The following is a 20,959-nucleotide window of genomic DNA, read 5'->3' as shown; positions in this document are numbered from 1 at the left end:
GTTCTAGATTCCTATAGACTCCAGAATCATGCATAAAGGCTGAGCTCCTCTGAATGTAAGAACTTTGGAGAACTGATGTGTTCTTGTGGAGGTCAGAGGGTTGGATGATATATAGCCTTTTAAAGAAACGTCCATATAGAGTAGAACCTAAGATCTTCTGGGAGCCAGAATCTTGGGTAATGACTGGATTCTTCTGAAGGTCAGAGTCTTGGGAAAGGCTTGAATTCTTGAAGAGGTAAAGGTCTTCGGTAAGGCATCAAAGTTCGTGGAGGCCTGGATCTTGAGCAAGGCCTGGGTTCGTGGGGAGGCCTGTGACTCTGGTAAGGCCCTGGTTCTTGTGGAAGCCCAGATTTGGAGTAAGGCCTGCATTTCTGGAAACTCTACAGCCTTTAGAAGCTCCTGGTGTCCTTTGGAGGACAGAACCTTGGTTGAGGCCTAGACTCTCATGAAGTTCATGGGTTTGGGGCTTGTTTGGGGTTTGAGAAGTAGTGGATAACTGGGGAGGGATGGGGCCCTGGGGAGAGAGGACAGACTGAGGAGACTTGGAGGTTGGGGGAAAGGTGGGGGGTTTGTATTAATCTGGAGGGCTTCTGGTGGTTGCTGTGTTGATGAAGGACAAAGGATCTTGGAAAACAAGAGGCAGAGAAAGAGTGCATGGTGGAGGCATGGGGCATGGTGAGCTCTGGGCACCAGTCGGAGAATGGAAGCAAGGTTGAGAAGGTGCAGCATCCTTGGAGTACACCAGGAATTTGGGGCAGACGGGAGTCTGGGGATCCGTGTTTCTCTTCTCAGACCTGCAAGGATGGAAGCGAAGGTCTTGAACTGTACAAATTTGTCTTTGGCATCATTTGAAATCTTCCATTCCATAGTCGCCAACTCCACGTAACCCAGTATGGACCCTGTGGAGGGCTTGGCACTGTCCCCACTACATTGCTTCAGTGTTTGCTCAGCTGTACCAGAGCTCACCAGACCATGCCCCTCTTGGGGCCTGGAGAGGGTACCCAAGTCATTTCTGGAGTACCCAGAGTTCTGAGGGGGACACACATGGAATAAGTTCTGCTTTACACTCCGGGCATCATAGACCACATGCCCGGAGGAGAGGCCCTGGCTGAAGGCGGACAAGGTAGAGGGAATAGAATCTAGGATGGGGGTACGGGTGGTGGAAGGGACTGGAGGGGTCGTCAGGGCCATGACCAGTGCTGGGACAGAGGTTGTGGCAGAGATCGGGACAGGGGCTGGTGTAGGGACTAGGGCAGGAGTAGTAGCAGGGGCAGAAGTTGGGGGAGGGACCAGAGTGTTGGCATGGGTATAGGTCAGATGAGCATGGGTCAGGGTGCAGAGAGAAGTGTGGCCCAGGGACTGGGCTGAGGCATGTGAGGGGGCCTGGGCTTGGGCCTGGGCTGGGGTATGGGCTGAGGTGTGCTCAAGGCCAGGGACCTGGGCAGGGCTGTGCTCAGGGTTGAGGGCTGGTGAGGGGGTCTGGACCTGGGCGATAGTGTGCTCACGGGTTTGTAATGTGAAGCAAGTCTGGGCCTGAGGTGGGGCGTGCACAGAGAGGTGGTTGTAGGAGAGGGTCTGGGCCTTGGTAGGAGAATGTGCAGGGAGCTGAACTGGGGGGCAGTTCTGGACCCGGGCTGGGGCCTGGGCTGAGTCATAGTCTGGGGTCTTAATCTTGCTCTTTGGGGCAGGCGCATTGGAACCATGTTCACCTTGCTTATCCTGCGGAGCTTGGAAGATGTCTCTCAGCTGGAGTTAAAGGTGGCTTGGGACTTAAAGGCTGTGAACGGAGGGGCCTCCCCAGCTCCCACTACCCCCCTCCTTCCACAGTCCCCGTGGAGCCTCCGTGGAAGCACAAGGAGTCCGCACTGAGGAGGCATCCAGCAGCACTTAGAAGCCGTCTCATCATCTATTTCTGGTATCCAGCAGTCAAGGTGTTTTGGGTGCCTGAGCCAAAAGCTTGGGCAATGGCGGAACCAGGGAGAAACTCTTGAACACATGTTCTTTGGATCCACGGAGCAGCGCATGCACATGCGATGGCTGCCTACACAGCTGGCTTGCTTGTCTGCAGGGAAAAGTGAATTGGGACAGGGCCTAGGTTCCTGAGGGGCTGAGAATCAAGGCAGGGATAGAAGAAAGGGGACAGGCCCACATCCCCTGAGGCCACGCTGCTGCCCACTCATCTTTGTGGAAAATACGATTGAAACGTGCCCACAAGAATCTCTTCAGATGCATCCAGAGCTGAGGAAAGAAGGGGAGGGGGGAGGCCGGGATCAAGGTGAGACCTGGAATCCAACCCTTCTATGGCCAAACCCCAGAAGCACTCCCAACTCCGACCCTTTACAACTCCAGTGCTCCCCCAACCCCACTGCCCAGATCCTGCCCTCACCAGAGTCACCACGTTGATCCACACGTTGAGCAAGATGATGCTGACCAGGATCAAAGGAGTTGAGTCTCCTAGGTCTTGGCATTTCCTGGGTGTGGTGCCAGAGCACGCTAGGCTAGGTAATGGGTTTGCTCAGCCATGGCCGGGGGTCCCAGGACTGCCTGGGTCCGCTGGCCTCCATATATGTATACTGGGAGACAGACTGGGTCATAATGGGGCAGGTGGTGGCGTCACAGTGAGGGAGGGGGACGAAAAGGAGGGCCAGGCGTGGCATTCCATGGTTCCCCGGGTGAGGTAAGCTGAGCCTGGACAGCCAAACAGGGCCCGGAGGCCGGCACACCTCCCCTCGAGGTGTCAAACATTCGCTCACCGCCCACTGACTCACTTGTTCAAATGTCACATTCCATCTCTTGGCCCCTCCTGAGACTAGAAAGACCTTGGCCTCAGAGCCCTGCGGAAGGCCTGGCTGGAGTCCAGAGCCTCAGCCTTCTTCATGCCCTTCACTGGCTGTGGAGCTCGACCTGCCCAGATGTGGAACCTCCCAGTTTGGAAGCAGCTTCTTGTTTGAGGCTCTTTGGGGACAGGGACAGCTGAGACACAGAGGAGGTGCCCAGAGACCAGTGGTGTGGAGACTGCAGCTGCAGATCTACTTAGTGCATGGTATCGGACCAGGAGGGGCCTGCTGGCAGGACTGTGGCCACCAAACCAAGGGGACCCTCAGGCCCAGAAGGGGACACTGGCTTCTTATTGCAGGAAGCCAAAGGCAGGGACCCAAGCTGGCAGAAGGAGTGGCGCTTCCAAGCCACAGACCGCCAATGTTTTCTGGACCATGGCGCTCTTTATTCCTCTCTCCATGCCCTGCCGCTCCCCACCCGCCCCCATTAGCTGCTGGCCAGTTCATTTTCCCAGTCTGGCTTCCGTGCAGAGAGGGCCTCGAGGCCGAGGTGGAAGGTAGCAGCGAGTTGGCCCGCGCTTGGCTTCCCGCACTTGCCGCTTCAACTCCAGGCTGTCATACACCTGGTAGTTGGCATTTCCCCCTGGGTTCCGGCTGAGTGGCATGAAGGTGGGCGGGGGTGGAGGGTGTTCGGTAGCCTGGACGTCGGGCAGAGTCTGGGAGGGGCGGAGGAGCAGCGCTGAGCTGGAATCCGAGGCCCGCTGGTAGAGGCCTCGGCCAGCACCGTGAGGGAGGCGGAGGCGGCCAGAGGGTGCCGCACAGGCAGCATCTCTGCCCATTCGGCCGCCCAGCGCCGCACCTCGTGGGGATCCCGGGAGTAGTTCAAGTGTCCCGTGGAGTGGCGCGGGCTGTGGTTGGGCTGGCTGTGAGCACAGCTGTGGAGGCTCCGCCCGTGGGCCGGTGGGGAGTTGCGCTGCCAGGCTTCGGGCCGGTAGCCCTGAGGCACCAGAGCTGATGGAGGCTCAGAGCCCTCCAGACCACGCCGCCGCTGATCCCAGGAGTCATACGGGAGATGGCCCCCTGAGGGGTAAGTTCTGTGCCCCCCAGGGACCCACGAGCTGTTAGGGGGCAGCCGTCGGGTAAGTGGTGGAGACGAGGTCCACTGGTCAGCATCCACATTGCCCCAGATGCGGGATGGCGAGCAAGGGGCCCCGAAGGACTGCAGCCCTAGCTCAGACTTGGCCTCCACACGCTTGGGCATGCGGTGCAGCTCGGGCGACAGGTAGAGACAGGCTGGTGGCTGGATGGCCAGGATCCCACCCTGTCGACCCCAGAGGCCCACGTTGGAGGGCAGACCCATCTGCCGGTAGAGCCCTCCCCAGCACCCCCACGGGTACTTGGGTTGTGGGAAGGAAAGCTGGTCCTCCTCCTCCAGGTAGGAGTCCGGGTCCTCCCAGCTAAAGGAGGGCATCGGAGGCAGCTGTGACATCCCGTGGAGGCGATGCGGCCTACGGAAGCCTGAGCAGCTGGAGGGGAATTTTCTAAATTCTTGGGCCTCCCCTGGTGGCTTCAGGGGTGGCGGCTGCAGCTGCGGCTACGGTTGCGGAGATGGTGGTAGGAGGACGAGGAGTAGCAAGTGGACCGGGCCATTCTCACTTCCACAGGGTCCAGGGTGCAGTGCATGTGGATGTCTTGGGCCTTGGCTGGAGGATGTTTGGAGGAACTTTCACAAGCCTGTGAGATTTCATCTGTGGGAGTCGAGAGTCCGTGAGGGCAGGGCAACTGTCAGAAGATTTCAGGGTTGGGAACCTGGGAGCCTGGGTTTCTAGGGCCCTGGGAATGGCGAGGCGGGGTGCCTCCTAGCTGTCTTCTGTAGTTACTTTTCTGAATAATACAATACATGGTCTTGTCTAAGGCATTCTGGAGCCCATGCCATATCTGGGGTGGGGTGGGGTGGGGTGGGTGAAAATGAAGGCCAGGCTCTCTACCCTCACCACCACTCCCAGCCAAGACCGTTCCTGCAGACGGAGGTGCAGGCTGCAGCTGGTTCCCACCCTCAGCCATCTTCACCCCTACTGGTGATCCCCAACCATCGCTGACCATAGTTGCCATGCTGATCCCAATGCTGACAAGAATGACAATGCCCAGCAACAGGAGTAGGAAGTCCTCCGCATTCTGGGTACTTTCTTGGTATTGATGGCAGCACCCCAGGTTGTCATACCAGAGCTGGTGTTCCATGGTGGGCGGGTCCTAGGGCCGCCTGAGCCGTGGGATGCCCCACCCCCCCCAACCCCACCGGCCCTGACCCACACTGCACTCATGCCAGGACCTGGGGACACCCACCAACAGGTGAGGGACCATGGTCATAATGAGGCACATTGCAGGGAGTCACAATGCGGAGTTGTCCAATCTTTCATCCACTCAGCTGGTCCTTTAGGTGGCCGTCTCTGCCCTCGGCTCCCACTACATGGAGCCTAGTCCCCAGAGTTCAGTCTGTCCTTCTGTCTCCATGGGGCCTTGCTTAACTTGATTTGCAAGCAGGGTTGCTACAGATGAGAGACAGTCTTCATAGTGACTGGATCATGCATATAGGATTTCCTCCATTTCATTGTTCAAGACATTAGGACCGCTTACGTAGCCTGTTGGGCTTCTTAGAACTAGCCTGCAGTTCTTAAAAAGTTTCAAGGGAAGCCAGAAATCCAAATTGCTCTGTGAAATATCCACATTTTAGAAGTAGCAAACCAATTCAAATTTTAAACTCTGCTGGCCAACAACATGGGCCACACAAAACACACCAGTTTGTAACCTCTGACGTATACTGTATAATGCTTTTGTTCTCATCTTCTCATATGATCCTCAGACTAGGGGGCAGATACTATTATTCGCTTCATTTTACAGATGGAGAAACTGAGGCACAGAGCAGTTTAGTAGCTTGTCCAAAGTTTGAGCATCAAAGCTGGAACTTGAGGTTTTTACAGTGTGCTTTTTTATCCTCATTACAAATGCATCCTTTTAGAAAGAACCTTTTCTTATCCTAAAGATAATACATATTACAAAATACAATAAAGTACAGAAAGGTCAAAACAAAGAAAAAACGACCACTAGTCCCAACATGCCCACATAAGCACTATTACTTAGTGTATTTCCTTACAGAAAACATAATTTCCCTCTTCATTCAATCAGAGGTACCGGCTGTATAGGTTAGGATCTGTGCTCGGTGCTGGGGATATTACAGTGAACAGCCATAGTTCCTGCCCTCAGAAGGCTTACAATCTAGTTCTTGTTCTTTGTTCCATTCATTGCCAACCTAGATGTGAATATCCAATGGGGCTTCTTCAAGAAGCAAAAGAGTAAATAAGCAGATAGTGCATGTCAGGTGGGCCCAAGGCCCCCAGCTGCCCAGTCCCACTTGGGCTTCCTCCCTAGAAACGAAATGAGGAGAGGATTGGACTCCTAGTGAAGGAGTTAAGATGCAGAAAGGGATAGGACTTGAGAGTACTATCAAACTCTCAACTCAAGTGGCCGAGGTCCTCGGTCTCGGCCCTCTCGTCCTCAAGGAAAGGGGTCGGGAGGGGGCAAGTGGTACGTGGCATCCAGAAAGATGACGAGGGTCCACAGGAAGAGGCGGTCCACCACCATGGCCACAAACTGCCAGTCCTCCTTCAACTGGGGGTAGGAAGATTAAACTGTTCCTGGGCTCCAGACAACCAGGGAAGGCGGCCTCAAGGCCCTGTACCGCACCCAGGTCCTCATACCACAGCTTTGAGACAAGGGCGGGCCCGCAGAATAGCAGAGAGCGAAACTGCAGGCGACGGATGTGAGTAAAGAACAAGTGGGAAGCCAGGGGGCGGGACCAAGTGAGGCAAACTTCCAATCAGAAAAATAATCGAGTTCTGGGGGCGGAGCCTAAGTTTGCCGGTGGAGCCAAGGCCACCCAGGCCTTGCCTTAACCCACCCTCTTTGGAGTCACAGCTTCGTGGTCCTCCTGTTCCCGCAGCTGTTGAGCGGTGTAGCTGATTGAAGAAACGACCTCCCGTAGGTCGGGAGGCAGGCACACAGCCCGGCTTGGACCATCGATAAATGGCCGCAGGTCCGGGGCAGACAGTTCAGGCTGGAACGTGGAAGAGGCGAGTCTGTTTGGCCACGACCGGGGCACAAAGACGGCCTGCGTGGGTGCTCTAGGCCCCGCCCCAGCTCCCTCCTCCAACGCCCATCCAGGTTTCAAAACGTGAGAGAGCCCTTCAGGTTCTCTTCAGCAGCGGCGACCTCTCTAGCCTTCCGCAATTCCTCCTATTCCCTTACGCTTTAGTTCCCACCTCCCCGCAAAGTGGGCAACAGAAGGGGTACTACAACTCCCATGATGCTCAACCACGACATCCTCTGAGAGCTTAGGACGCCTGCCTCCGCACAGTCTTCTGGGAACTGTAGTTCTCCCTCTCCCTTCTACGTGGGCCATGGGGAGTAGATACTACCTGTTGGGTTTGGGGAAGAGAAAATCATGTGGTGGCTTGCGGATGAAATATTCATCTGTTCCCCGACCCCAGCCACTTCCTGGAGAATCCCTGAGAGGTATAGGAGGTGGCTCCGGTATCTGGTCTCTCTCAGGTTTGGGTCTCTTCAGACCCAGATACGGAGGGAGTTTGTGGATAAAGATCTGCTGAGTAGAAGAAGAGCCGTCTTGGAGGGGGCTCTTATGCTTTCAGACCAGAAGGGAAGCCGCCAACCACCCCCACGGCACGTGCCCATTCCTGCGCATGCGTGCATGCATCCCACAGATGAAATGCAACTACACAGCCCAAGAGTCCTTAAGGGGGTTAGGAGGCATCCTGACTGGAAAGAAAAGTTCTGAGGGCTTCCACCCTGATAGTACCTAACCCTGAGAATGCTTCCTTGGGACCCACGAAGGAGAGAAGTATTGATGAAGAGAGTCTGGGATCTACGCAATGTTAATGATGGGAGGATAAAATTAATTGGGCAACATTTCAACACCCAAAGACCTTGGCACTTTGACACTCTACCAGGAGTTGTAGTTCTCCCTCAGGTCTGTGAGAGGGAAGGTTGAAAGTTGGTGGGAGTGAGGAGCGATACCTGGACAAAAAGCCAAATACTAGGATTGAGAGTTAACACAGGTTGGAGAGGAGATCTTCTTACCTGACGGACCCAAAGGGGCATTTGGTGGGTGTGGGGTGAGCGATGGTGCAGGTTGAGGACTACGATGTTAAGGATGACTGAGAAGGTGACGAGGACCATGGTAAACATGAGGTATTTGATAATGACGGGGACAGACAGGGAGGTCTCAGGCACTTTGTCTGCCAGCAGCAGCAGGAACACAGTAAGGGTCAGCAGGGCAAAGATCGAGAGCCCCATCTGCTCTACTTGGGGGACAGAGGGGAAGGCGGAAGGATTAGGCTTTGCCAGAAAGCAATCTCCCTGGCATAATCAGTGACCGTGTTTCCAGCCCACTCAAGGACAGGCTTTTGGAAGGGCCAACTGCATGCAAATAACTCCTACATTTATACCTCCAACCTGGACTGATTCCCCTAAATTCCACACTTGTATCCACCTGCCTACTTAACCTCTCCATTTGGGTGTCCAATAGACACCTCGACCTTAACATGTCCAAAACTTAATTCCCTCACCACCGACTCCCCACACAGTCTTCCTCAGGTCATAAATGACAACTCGATCTTTCCTGTGGCTCAGGCCAAATCCCTTGGAGTCATTCTCAGCTCTCCTCTCTCTCATCCCATATCCAATCCATACCAAACCCTATTGGCTCTACCTTCAACATATATCCTGAAACTGATGACTTATCCCATCTACCACTACCATCCTGGTACAAGCCACCATTACCTCAGATCTGAGTTATTACAAAGGCCTCCTCTTTGATTCATCCTTTGTCCCCCCTGCTGACTGTTCTCAACAGAGCAGCCACATTGATCCCGTTAAAATGTAAATCAGATCAACCAAGAGCCCCAAACACAGCCCAGAATGGGGGAGGCAAGTTTGCATACATCTGGTCGTGACCCAAGAGACCAGATGAGGAAAACTGAAGCCTGGGCTCTCTCTCACAGTCTGGGGAAATCAGGCATTGGGTGTCCATCCCTACATCTTACCTCCTCCCCAGAGGGTGGCTTCTGAGCCACCCTAAAAAGAACTAAGTTCTCTGCGGTCTGGGGGAGCTTTAAGATGCTGGGCGTGGGTGACAGGGAAAGGAAAATTGCTCTAAACTCTAAAGCACTGCTCTCCAATAGCATTTTTCCTGATGATGGAAATGTTCTAAATCTGTGCCGTCCAATGCAGTAGCCACTAGCTCCATGTGGCTACTGAGCACTTAGAAGATCATGGCACTGAGGAAGAGAATTTCTTTTTTTTTTCTGGCCAAGCCATGAAGCTTGCGGGGTCTGAATTCCCCGACCAGGGATTGAACCACCGCCACATCAGTGAAAGCGCCAAGTCCCAACAACTGGACTGCCAGGGAACAGAATTGGATGTCAGGGAAATTCTGTTCCCTGAGGAAGAGAATTTTTAACTTTTTAACTTAATTTTTAATAGAATTAATTTTCCTTAACTTTAAGTAATTTACATTCTAATAGGCCTTTGGCTAGTGGCTACTGTAATTGACAGTGCAGCTCTAGGGCCTTGGGGATAACGGATTTAGCTAGACAGCGATGGAGGGAAAGCAGGGATAGTTTAGGTCCTCATCAGGCCCTGTGGGATGGGGCTGGGTTGGATGTCCTCAAAAGTCCACAGAACACTTCTCTTGTCTCTTTATTCCTCATGCTTATCTGTCCCCTCTTTTTCTAAGTTTCTCATCACACACTGATATCCCCACTCCTTGATGGTCTCTGGTGAGTTGTTGGATGTTGGAAGCCATCCTGGAGCCATTGCACCATGACAAAGTCATGAAGCAACGGAAGGCGAAACTGCAAGGCAGCGCCGTGCCAGGAAGGTGGACTACAGCTCTGTTGTTATGTTTTATGATAATAAGTTTAAATATAGGGGCAATTTTGGGGGGATGTTGCTCCACGTGAAAGAAAAATTCCTCTAGGACTCCCCCTCCTGAAACTACCACAGAATGGGAAGTACCCACTAAAGACCCAGGGAAATGGGTAAAGAATTAAGAGCCTGGAACTAAAGGGATATTTTTTTAATGAAAAACACCCTCTAGTATGGAGTTATGGCCATGGGCTGGAGTTCCTGATCACATAGGAAATTTATGGTTCTATTATAAAGGAAGATTAATTCTAGAAAAGCAAATGCCTAGAGCAGAATTAGTTGCTAGGATAGGGAGAAAGCACTGTCTCAGTTGAAGGAAACAACGAGAAAGGGCATGCAGGGTACATTGTAAATATTTTCGTGGAACCATTGTAAAAGGTTGCCCATGCAAGAAGAGAAATAGGAACAAGTAGCTTCAACTTTTACAACTAAAATAATCATATAACTGCTTGGCTTGGTTACTAAGAAATAACCTGTGATTAATGGGAACTTGGGAAATATTTTAATAGGACATCTAGAAACTAGGGGATATTTTTTTTTTTAAAAAAAATCTTTATAGAACATTTTGAGGTTTGATTGTGCTAAGATTGTTTGGTCACATACCTGGTAATGTAATCAACTACAATATATAAACCTGTGATTGTAAACAATAAAGAAGAGAGAGAAACATGCAATGCTGATACTTTAAGAAGTGTAATAGATTTATTTCCTTCGCCGACGCTATCCATCCCTCGGGTATCCCTTGACTCGCTGGAGCTGGACTCCGGCAGCTGGATGTGGCCCTATGAAGGCGCCTGGGAGACAGAGCTTCGCACTTGACCCTGTCTGCTGTCTCTGGCGGGCATCAAAGACCACATGCCCTAGCCGGGTGCCTGCTGGTTTTGGGAGGCGTAGACATCTGGCGATAGTTCTGGCAGGCTGGGGGGATGGTATCGGGTGGTACACCCAGGCTTGGCTGCCTGTTCGCTGCGAGGAGGTTAGCAGGTCATTGTAGGCCCCCTGAGCCTTGGCAGAGCAGGAGTTGTGACTGGGTGGGACAGAAGTCCATGGTATGTGCTGCCCTGCATCCTCCTTTCGAGGAACTGTCTCAGATATAAATGACTTTTGGGTCTGACGTGGGCCCAAAACTTGGACAGAGTCAGTTCCTAGAGGGTTCTTGTGGAGGCCAGGGTTTGGGATAAGGCCTGAGTTGTTATGGAGGCCTCGTCTCTTGGATAAGCCAGAGTCTTGAGTAAGGGCTGGACCCTTATGGGGGCCAGGATCTCGATTAATTCCTGAGTCCTCGTGGAAGTTAGGGTCATGGGTATGTTCTGAGCTCCTGTAAATTCCAGCATCTTGGGTAAGGCCAGGATTCTTATGGAGGTCAGAATCTTGAGTAAGGCCTTGGCTCCTGCAGACTCCAGAAGCTTGGGTCAGGCCTGGATTCTTGTAGTCTCCGGAGTCTCGGGTAAGGCTTGAGCCCTTATGGAGGCGAGCGGTTTGCACAGGACCTGGGCTCTTATGGAGATCAGACTCCTGGCAAAGGACTGAGCTCTTGTTGACTGCAGAGTCTTGGGCATGGCATGGACTCTTCTGTGGCCAAGAATCTTGGGTAATGACTGGATTCTTCTGAAGGTCAGAGTCTTGGGAAAGGCTTGGATTCTTGCAGAGGTAAGGGTCTTTGGTAAGGCCTCGAAGTTCGTGGAGGCCTGGATCTTGAGCAAGGCCTGGGTTCTTGGGGAGGCCTGTGTCTCCGGTAAGGCCTGGGGTCCTTTGGAGGACAGAGCATTGGTTGAGACCTAGACTCTCATGAAGTTCTGGGGGTTGGGGCTGGTTTGGGGTTTGGGAAGTAGTGGATAACTGGGGAGGGATGGGGCCCTGGGGAGAGAGGACAGACTGAGGAGACTTGGAGGTTGGGGGAAAGGTGGGGGTTTGTATTAAGGCGGAGGGCTTCTGGTGGTTGCTGTGTTGATGAAGGACAAAGGATCTGGGAAAACAAGAGGCAGAGAAAGAGTGCATGGTGGAGGCATGGTGCATGGTGAGCTCTGGGCACTGGTCGGAGAATGGAAGCAAGGTTGAGAAGGTGCAGCATCCTTGGAGTACACCAGGAATTTGGGGTAGACTGGAGTCTGGGGATCCGTGTTTCTCTTCTCAGACTGGCAAGGGTGGGAGCTACAGTGAGTGAAGGTCTTGGACTGTACAAATTTGTCTTTGGCATCATTTGGGATCTTCCATTCCATAGTCCCCAACTCCACGTAACCCAGTATGGACCCTGTGGAGGGCTTGGCACTGTCCCCACTACATTGCTTCAGTGTTTGCTCAGCTGTACCAGAGCTCACCAGACCATGCCCCTCTTGGGGCCTGGAGAGGGTACCCAAGTCATTTCTGGAGTACCCAGAGTTCTGAGGGGGACACACATGGAATAAGTTCTGCTTTATGCTGCGGGCATAGTAGACCACATGGCCAGAGGAGAGGGCTTGGTCGAAGGTAGACAAGGTAGAGAGAATAGAATCTAGGATGGGGGTACGGGTGGTGGAAGGGACTGGAGGGGTCGTCAGGGCCATGACCAGTGCTGGGACAGAGGTTGTGGCAGAGATCGGGACAGGGGCTGGTGTAGGGGCTAGGGCAGGAGTAGTAGCAGGGGCAGAAGTTGGGGGAGGGACCAGAGTGTTGGCATGGGTATAGGTCAGATGAGCATGGGTCAGGGTGCAGAGAGAAGTGTGGCCCAGGAATTGGGCTGAGGCATGTGAGGGGGCCTGGGCTTGGGCCTGGGCTGGGGTATGGGCTGAGGTATGCTCCGGGCCATGGACCTGGGCAGGGCTGTGCTCAGGGGTGAGGGCTGGTGAGGGGGTCTGGGCCTGGGGGGTAGTGTGCTCAGGGAGGTGGAGTGTGGAGCAAGTCTGGGCCTGAGGTGGGGCGTGCACAGAGGGGTGCTTGTAGGAGAAGGTCTGGGCCTTGGCAGGAGAATGTGCAGGGAGCTGAACTGGGGGGCAGGTCTGGGCCCGGGCTGGGGCCTGGGCTGAGTCATAGTCTGGGGTCTTAGTCTTGCTCTCTTGGGGCAGGCAGAGTGGAACCACGTCCACCTTGCTTATCCTGCGGAGCTTGGAAGATGTCTCTCACCTGGAGTTAAAGGTGGCTTGGGACTTTAAGGCTGTGAACGGAGGGGCCTCCCCAGCTCCCACTACCCCCTCCTTCCACAGTCCCCGTGGAGCCTCCGTGGAAGCCCGAGCCCGTCCACACTGCGGCGGCATCCAGCAGCACTTAGAAGCCGTCTCATCATCTGTTTCTGGTATCCAGGATTCAAGGTGGTTTGGGTGCCTGTGCAGGAAGCTCGGGCGATGGCGGAAGCAGGGAGAAACTCTTGAACACAGGTTCTTGGGATCCACGGAGCAGCACATGCGATGGCTGCCTCCACAGCTGGCTTGCTTGTCTGCAGGGAAAGGCGAGATGGGACAGGGCCTGGGTTCCTGAGGGGCTGAGAATCAAGGCAGGGATAGAAGAAAGGGGACAGGCCCACATCCCCTGAGGCCACACTGGCGCCCACTTACCTTTGGGGAAAATACGGTTGAAACCTGCCCGCAAGAATCTCTTCAGATGCATCCAGAGCTGAGGGAAGCAAGGGAGCGTGGAGTACGGGATCAGGGTGAGCCCTGAAATCCAACCCTTGTCCGGCCACACTGCAGCAGCCATCCCATCTCAGCCCCTTCAAGACCCCAGGGCTCCCCCAACCACACTGCCCAGATCCTGCCCTCACCAGAGTCACCACGTTGATCCACACATTGAGCAAGATGATGCTGACCAGGATCAGAAGAATTGAGTCTCCTAGGTCTTGGCATTTCCTGGGTGTGGTGCCAGAGCACGCCTCGGCTAGGTAATGGGTTTGCTCAGCCATGGCCGGGGGTCCCAGGACTGCCTGGGTCCGCTGGCCTCCATATATGTATACTGGGAGACAGACTGGGTCATAATGGGGCAGGTGGTGGCGTCACAGTGAGGGAGGGGGACGAAAAGGAGGGCCAGGCGTGGCATTCCATGGTTCCCCGGGTGAGGTAAGCTGAGCCTGGACAGCCAAACAGGGCCCGGAGGCCGGCACACCTCCCCTCGAGGTGTCAAACATTCGCTCACCGCCCACTGACTCACTTGTTCAAATGTCACATTCCATCTCTTGGCCCCTCCTGAGACTAGAAAGACCTTGGCCTCAGAGCCCTGCGGAAGGCCTGGCTGGAGTCCAGAGCCTCAGCCTTCTTCATGCCCTTCACTGGCTGTGGAGCTCGACCTGCCCAGATGTGGAACCTCCCAGTTTGGAAGCAGCTTCTTGTTTGAGGCTCTTTGGGGACAGGGACAGCTGAGACACAGAGGAGGTGCCCAGAGACCAGTGGTGTGGAGACTGCAGCTGCAGATCTACTTAGTGCATGGTATCGGACCAGGAGGGGCCTGCTGGCAGGACTGTGGCCACTAAACCAAGGGGACCCTCAGGCCCAGAAGGGGACACTGGCTTCTTATTGCAGGAAGCCAAAGGCAGGGACCCAAGCTGGCAGAAGGAGTGGCGCTTCCAAGCCACAGACCGCCAATGTTTTCTGGACCATGGCGCTCTTTATTCGTCTCTCCATGCCCTGCCGCTCCCCACCCGCCCCCATTAGCTGCTGGCCAGTTCATTTTCCCAGTCTGGCTTCCGTGCAGAGAGGGCCTCGAGGCCGAGGTGGAAGGTAGCAGCGAGTTGGCCCGCGCTTGGCTTCCCGCACTTGCCGCTTCAACTCCAGGCTGTCATACACCTGGTAGTTGGCATTTCCCCCTGGGTTCCGGCTGAGTGGCATGAAGGTGGGCGGGGGTGGAGGGTGTTCGGTAGCCTGGACGTCGGGCAGAGTCTGGGAGGGGCGGAGGAGCAGCGCTGAGCTGGAATCCGAGGCCCGCTGGTAGAGGCCTCGGCCAGCACCGTGAGGGAGGCGGAGGCGGCCAGAGGGTGCCGCACAGGCAGCATCTCTGCCCATTCGGCCGCCCAGCGCCGCACCTCGTGGGGATCCCGGGAGTAGTTCAAGTGTCCCGTGGAGTGGCGCGGGCTGTGGTTGGGCTGGCTGTGAGCACAGCTGTGGAGGCTCCGCCCGTGGGCCGGTGGGGAGTTGCGCTGCCAGGCTTCGGGCCGGTAGCCCTGAGGCACCAGAGCTGATGGAGGCTCAGAGCCCTCCAGACCACGCCGCCGCTGATCCCAGGAGTCATACGGGAGATGGCCCCCTGAGGGGTAAGTTCTGTGCCCCCCAGGGACCCACGAGCTGTTAGGGGGCAGCCGTCGGGTAAGTGGTGGAGACGAGGTCCACTGGTCAGCATCCACATTGCCCCAGATGCGGGATGGCGAGCAAGGGGCCCCGAAGGACTGCAGCCCTAGCTCAGACTTGGCCTCCACACGCTTGGGCATGCGGTGCAGCTCGGGCGACAGGTAGAGACAGGCTGGTGGCTGGATGGCCAGGATCCCACCCTGTCGACCCCAGAGGCCCACGTTGGAGGGCAGACCCATCTGCCGGTAGAGCCCTCCCCAGCACCCCCACGGGTACTTGGGTTGTGGGAAGGAAAGCTGGTCCTCCTCCTCCAGGTAGGAGTCCGGGTCCTCCCAGCTAAAGGAGGGCATCGGAGGCAGCTGTGACATCCCGTGGAGGCGATGCGGCCTACGGAAGCCTGAGCAGCTGGAGGGGAATTTTCTAAATTCTTGGGCCTCCCCTGGTGGCTTCAGGGGTGGCGGCTGCAGCTGCGGCTACGGTTGCGGAGATGGTGGTAGGAGGACGAGGAGTAGCAAGTGGACCGGGCCATTCTCACTTCCACAGGGTCCAGGGTGCAGTGCATGTGGATGTCTTGGGCCTTGGCTGGAGGATGTTTGGAGGAACTTTCACAAGCCTGTGAGATTTCATCTGTGGGAGTCGAGAGTCCGTGAGGGCAGGGCAACTGTCAGAAGATTTCAGGGTTGGGAACCTGGGAGCCTGGGTTTCTAGGGCCCTGGGAATGGCGAGGCGGGGTGCCTCCTAGCTGTCTTCTGTAGTTACTTTTCTGAATAATACAATACATGGTCTTGTCTAAGGCATTCTGGAGCCCATGCCATATCTGGGGTGGGGTGGGGTGGGGTGGGTGAAAATGAAGGCCAGGCTCTCTACCCTCACCACCACTCCCAGCCAAGACCGTTCCTGCAGACGGAGGTGCAGGCTGCAGCTGGTTCCCACCCTCAGCCATCTTCACCCCTACTGGTGATCCCCAACCATCGCTGACCATAGTTGCCATGCTGATCCCAATGCTGACAAGAATGACAATGCCCAGCAACAGGAGTAGGAAGTCCTCCGCATTCTGGGTACTTTCTTGGTATTGATGGCAGCACCCCAGGTTGTCATACCAGAGCTGGTGTTCCATGGTGGGCGGGTCCTAGGGCCGCCTGAGCCGTGGGACGCCCCACCCCCCCCAACCCCACCGGCCCTGACCCACACTGCACTCATGCCAGGACCTGGGGACACCCACCAACAGGTGAGGGACCATGGTCATAATGAGGCACATTGCAGGGAGCCACAATGCGGAGTTGTCCAATCTTTCATCCACTCAGCTGGTCCTTTAGGTGGCCGTCTCTGCCCTCGGCTCCCACTACATGGAGCCTAGTCCCCAGAGTTCAGTCTGTCCTTCTGTCTCCATGGGGCCTTGCTTAACTTGATTTGCAAGCAGGGTTGCTACAGATGAGAGACAGTCTTCATAGTGACTGGATCATGCATATAGGATTTCCTCCATTTCATTGTTCAAGACATTAGGACCGCTTACGTAGCCTGTTGGGCTTCTTAGAACTAGCCTGCAGTTCTTAAAAAGTTTCAAGGGAAGCCAGAAATCCAAATTGCTCTGTGAAATATCCACATTTTAGAAGTAGCAAACCAATTCAAATTTTAAACTCTGCTGGCCAACAACATGGGCCACACAAAACACACCAGTTTGTAACCTCTGACGTATACTGTATAATGCTTTTGTTCTCATCTTCTCATATGATCCTCAGACTAGGGGGCAGATACTATTATTCGCTTCATTTTACAGATGGAGAAACTGAGGCACAGAGCAGTTTAGTAGCTTGTCCAAAGTTTGAGCATCAAAGCTGGAACTTGAGGTTTTTACAGTGTGCTTTTTTATCCTCATTACAAATGCATCCTTTTAGAAAGAACCTTTTCTTATCCTAAAGATAATACATATTACAAAATACAATAAAGTACAGAAAGGTCAAAACAAAGAAAAAACGACCACTAGTCCCAACATGCCCACATAAGCACTATTACTTAGTGTATTTCCTTACAGAAAACATAATTTCCCTCTTCATTCAATCAGAGGTACCGGCTGTATAGGTTAGGATCTGTGCTCGGTGCTGGGGATATTACAGTGAACAGCCATAGTTCCTGCCCTCAGAAGGCTTACAATCTAGTTCTTGTTCTTTGTTCCATTCATTGCCAACCTAGATGTGAATATCCAATGGGGCTTCTTCAAGAAGCAAAAGAGTAAATAAGCAGATAGTGCATGTCAGGTGGGCCCAAGGCCCCCAGCTGCCCAGTCCCACTTGGGCTTCCTCCCTAGAAACGAAATGAGGAGAGGATTGGACTCCTAGTGAAGGAGTTAAGATGCAGAAAGGGATAGGACTTGAGAGTACTATCAAACTCTCAACTCAAGTGGCCGAGGTCCTCGGTCTCGGCCCTCTCGTCCTCAAGGAAAGGGGTCGGGAGGGGGCAAGTGGTACGTGGCATCCAGAAAGATGACGAGGGTCCACAGGAAGAGGCACTCCACCACCATGGCCACAAACTGCCAGTCCTCCTTCATCTGGGCGTAGGAAGATTAAATTGTTCCTGAGCTCCAGACCCCCAGAGAAGACGGCTTCAAGGCCCTGTACCGCACCCATGTCTTCCTACCATGGCTTTGAGACAAGGGCGGGCCCGCAGAATAGCAGAGAGAGAAACTGCGGGCGATGGCTTCCCTAGTGAAGCAGTGGTTGAGAGCCTGCCTGCCAATGCAGGGGACACGGGATCGTGCCCCGGTCCGGGAAGATCCCACATGCCGCGGAGTGGCTAGGCCTGTGAGCCACCGCCGCTGAGCCTGCGCGTCCGGAGCCTGTGTTCCGCCAAGGGAGAGGCCACAACAGTGAGAGGCCTGCGTACTGAAAAAAAAAAGCATACCACCATCATCCCAAGCAGATTACAAAATAGCAAGCAGATTATAAAATAATAGTCTACAAGCCTGCTTTTTAAAATACATATCTAAATGCATTGAATATCTTATATAAAAAGCCAAGAGATAGAGATGAAACAAAATACTAAAAGTAAACATCTCCCTCCCCAAAACGCTAACTGCCTTCCAGTCATGAGGAGAACATCACACAAACCCAAGCTGAAGGAAAGTCTATGAAATACGTGAACCAGGACTCTTCAAAATTGTCATTAAGAAAATCAAAGTTTGGGACTTTCCTAGTGGTGCAGTCGTTAAGAATCCGTCTGCCAGTGCAGGGGACATGGTTCCAGCCCTGTTCTGGGAAGATCCCACATGCCGCAGAGCAACTCAACCCATACGTCACAACTACTGAGCCTGCGCTCTAGAGCCCGCGAGCCACAACTACTGAGGCCACACGCCGCAACTACTGAAGCCCGCGCACTCTAGGGCCTGTGTGATGCAACTACTGAGCCCAGGTGCTGCAATTACTGAAGCCCGCACAGTTAGAGCCCGTGCTCCACAACAAGAGAAACCACAACAATCAGCAGTCCACGTACCACAACAAACAGTGGCCCCCACATGCCACAACGAGAGAAAGCCCACGCACAGCAACAAAGACCCAACACAGCAAAATATAAACAATAATAAAAATAAATAAAGGCATCATCACAGAAAAATAAATGAGGAAATAATTTTTCTTTAAAAAGAATAACTGGTGGGGCAGTGGTTAAGAACCCGCCTGCCAGTGCACGGGACACGGGTTTGAGCCCTGTTCCTGGAAGATCCCACATGCTGAAGAGCAACTAAGCCCGTGAACCCCAACTATTCAGCCTGCACGTCTGGAGCCTGTGCTCCGCAACAAGAGGGGCCGCAGCATTGAGAGGCCCACGCACCACGATGAGGAGTGGCCCCTGTTAAATGCAACTAGAGAAGGCCCTCACACAGAAAGAAGACCCAACACAGCCAAAAATAAATAAAAAATAAATAAAAATAAATACATTGAAAAGGAAAACCTATACATTTCCCTTTCTGCAAATGTAGGTTTTCGAGGCAAGAGTAGAGCCTCAGAAAGAATGTCTGCCAACAGAACAATCACTAGTTCACTAAATACAAATTGTAGGATACTTTTGAAGAATCCCATCACAGCTAGATAATTGGTCCAGAATCAAAAGTAAATACTGGAAGAAAAATGAAATCAATGGTATACCACAGAGGTGGTAGGCAGACTGGCCTGGACTAAGACATCTTCAGTCATAGATAATAAGGGTGCTGATTTGTAAGCATCATTCTCGTCCCACTGTGGACTTCCTTCTGCGACAGTATAAGGATACCACCAGATCATCTTGAAATCAAGTCATGAAATGTACTTTTGTATTTTTAAGAATCAATTCTTGTCCTTAAATTAACTTTTCTTCTTAGTTTAGTCATGGTCCTCTATTACTTCTAAAACATTAAATCTTATTTGATTAGAGACAGAGTTCAAAAAATAAAAATAAACTGTGATCAAATAGCAGGAACAAACTGTAGTAACCGAAATTACTTCAATCTAAACTGAAGATGATTTCTGTATCTCTGTCTTTTACAGTTGTCTCCATTAGGGGAAAAATTATATACCTAATAATTAACTTAGCTGGAATGAGTCAGACTGCACTTGTAAAAGTTTCAGAAGACCAATGAGCTGTGCTAAACAGTACCACTATCCACCTGATCAGAAATTACCCTCCAAAAGTTTCTTTAGATAAGTAACAAAACAAAAATTTAAACAAAAGTAGAACTACTAGAAAAAAATCAGAGATTCATTGTTTAAGTCAGTAATTTGCCTTTAGTCAGTAATTTGCCTCATACATTATGATTTTCCCTGTGGAAACCCAATTATTATCCTGAAAACAAGACCACTTTAGAAAGCAAATGCATCGTGACAAAAGAAAGAAAAGGCAGATTGATACATTATTAAAATAACTCACACGCCATACCCTGAGGAGTAAGGAAGCCATGGCAGAGCAGGCCCCCTTCTCCTCAATGGACAGCACAGCTGTGGGGAATACACTGCAGCTAGCAGAAGCGTGTCACACTTCCTCAGGGAGGAAGCAAGTTACAGACCACTCTAGAGAGGGCGCCGATAAACTGACGGCCACGCTCATTACCCAACGTCCAGGCCACCCACAGGCTGACTGCAACCCAACTTTCCCACCATTCCCACACAGGCCCCAGGAACCGTCAGGCCTCTGAGGCTCTGCCAATGCCCTTCCCTCTACCCAAATATCCTTTCCCTCCTCTCTCCGGACCTCAATCCTGCCCAGCTCTAAATGAACACTCCAAGGCCTCTTTCCCTAAGAATGCCTCTCTCAAAACCAAAATTACTTCCTAGAGAATGATCTGCCTCTTACTCATCCATCATTATCTTGGATTCAATACATCATGTAAGATGCCTTATCTGACCAACACAACAATTTTAGAATTAAGAGTCATGTTTTGTACCATCTATGACATGACACGACAACCATTCAGCTCACTAAAACCATTCAATAAATACTCTAATTGAATTTCCCAAAGAGTTGACCAAAAATAACCTAAATGCCAAGCATTCCAAGAACCATCCTGAACCAAATTCACTTCTCATTCGAATGCCAATGTCATACACAGGGATGTTGTATTGTCTTGAAATGTACTTGCCTTTATCCAAAACTAGAATATCTGATGAATCAATGGGACACACATGTAAAATATTCTGCAAAGTCAAAAAGCTTTATTTATTGTACTGTGCTTAATATTCAGCCAGACCTGCATTTTTCTCTAAAGCTTATACAATTACTGAGTATGCAAGAAGCATTAGAAGAGAGACTAAGTCTATTGAGAAGAAAACTGGAAGCGAAGGTCATCAATCATTTTCTACTTTGAATAATCTCTTTCATAAAGAGGTAAATTCTCCTAAATTCCAGAATGAATGAAATTCAATACAGCAAAGTAAAATGCTTTAAATACATAAAATAAATATCTTGGTGGACCTT

General features: G+C 52.5%; 2 protein-coding genes and 3 pseudogenes across 5 annotated transcripts; all 5 read right to left on the bottom strand.

The window, feature by feature from the left end:
• Nucleotides 1–256: 256 nt before the first annotated feature.
• Nucleotides 257–2,878, bottom strand: LOC308611108 (annotated as a pseudogene). The gene is made up of 3 exons: nt 2,820–2,878; nt 2,387–2,471; nt 257–1,746 (listed from the first exon to the last, which is right to left on the bottom strand). The product of its transcript is annotated as an uncharacterized misc_RNA (transcript).
• A 151-nt stretch (nt 2,879–3,029) lies between these two features.
• Nucleotides 3,030–5,026, bottom strand: LOC308611107 (uncharacterized protein SPEM2-like; annotated as a pseudogene). The gene is made up of 3 exons: nt 4,878–5,026; nt 4,658–4,715; nt 3,030–4,525 (listed from the first exon to the last, which is right to left on the bottom strand). The product of its transcript is annotated as an uncharacterized protein SPEM2-like (transcript).
• A 42-nt stretch (nt 5,027–5,068) lies between these two features.
• Nucleotides 5,069–8,558, bottom strand: LOC308611102 (acetylcholine receptor subunit beta-like). Its single transcript, XM_081260020.1, has 4 exons — nt 7,929–8,558; nt 7,250–7,431; nt 6,748–6,910; nt 5,069–6,443 (listed from the first exon to the last, which is right to left on the bottom strand). The coding sequence occupies exons 1-4, from the start codon at nt 8,142–8,144 to the stop codon at nt 6,330–6,332; spliced, it is 675 nt and encodes a 224-aa protein (XP_081116146.1). The 5' UTR covers nt 8,145–8,558; the 3' UTR covers nt 5,069–6,329.
• A 1,885-nt stretch (nt 8,559–10,443) lies between these two features.
• On the bottom strand, nt 10,444–14,007 carry LOC308611101 (uncharacterized protein). Its single transcript, XM_081260019.1, has 4 exons — nt 13,510–14,007; nt 13,304–13,361; nt 12,876–13,185; nt 10,444–11,526 (listed from the first exon to the last, which is right to left on the bottom strand). Exons 1-4 carry the CDS (start codon nt 13,645–13,647, stop codon nt 10,497–10,499), a joined length of 1,536 nt encoding a protein of 511 aa, XP_081116145.1. The 5' UTR covers nt 13,648–14,007; the 3' UTR covers nt 10,444–10,496.
• Nucleotides 14,008–16,142, bottom strand: LOC308611106 (uncharacterized protein SPEM2-like; annotated as a pseudogene). Its single transcript has 4 exons — nt 16,002–16,142; nt 15,782–15,839; nt 14,318–15,649; nt 14,008–14,153 (listed from the first exon to the last, which is right to left on the bottom strand). The product of its transcript is annotated as an uncharacterized protein SPEM2-like (transcript).
• Between the last annotated feature and the right edge of the window lie 4,817 nt (nt 16,143–20,959).

Source organism: Mesoplodon bidens (genome assembly GCF_964165515.1).
Source record: "Mesoplodon bidens genome assembly, contig: HAP1_SCAFFOLD_195, whole genome shotgun sequence".
Classification (NCBI taxonomy): domain Eukaryota; kingdom Metazoa; phylum Chordata; class Mammalia; order Artiodactyla; family Ziphiidae; genus Mesoplodon; species Mesoplodon bidens.
The sequence above is the reverse complement of the archived record's forward strand: the minus strand, read 5'-3'. Positions and strand labels throughout refer to the sequence as shown.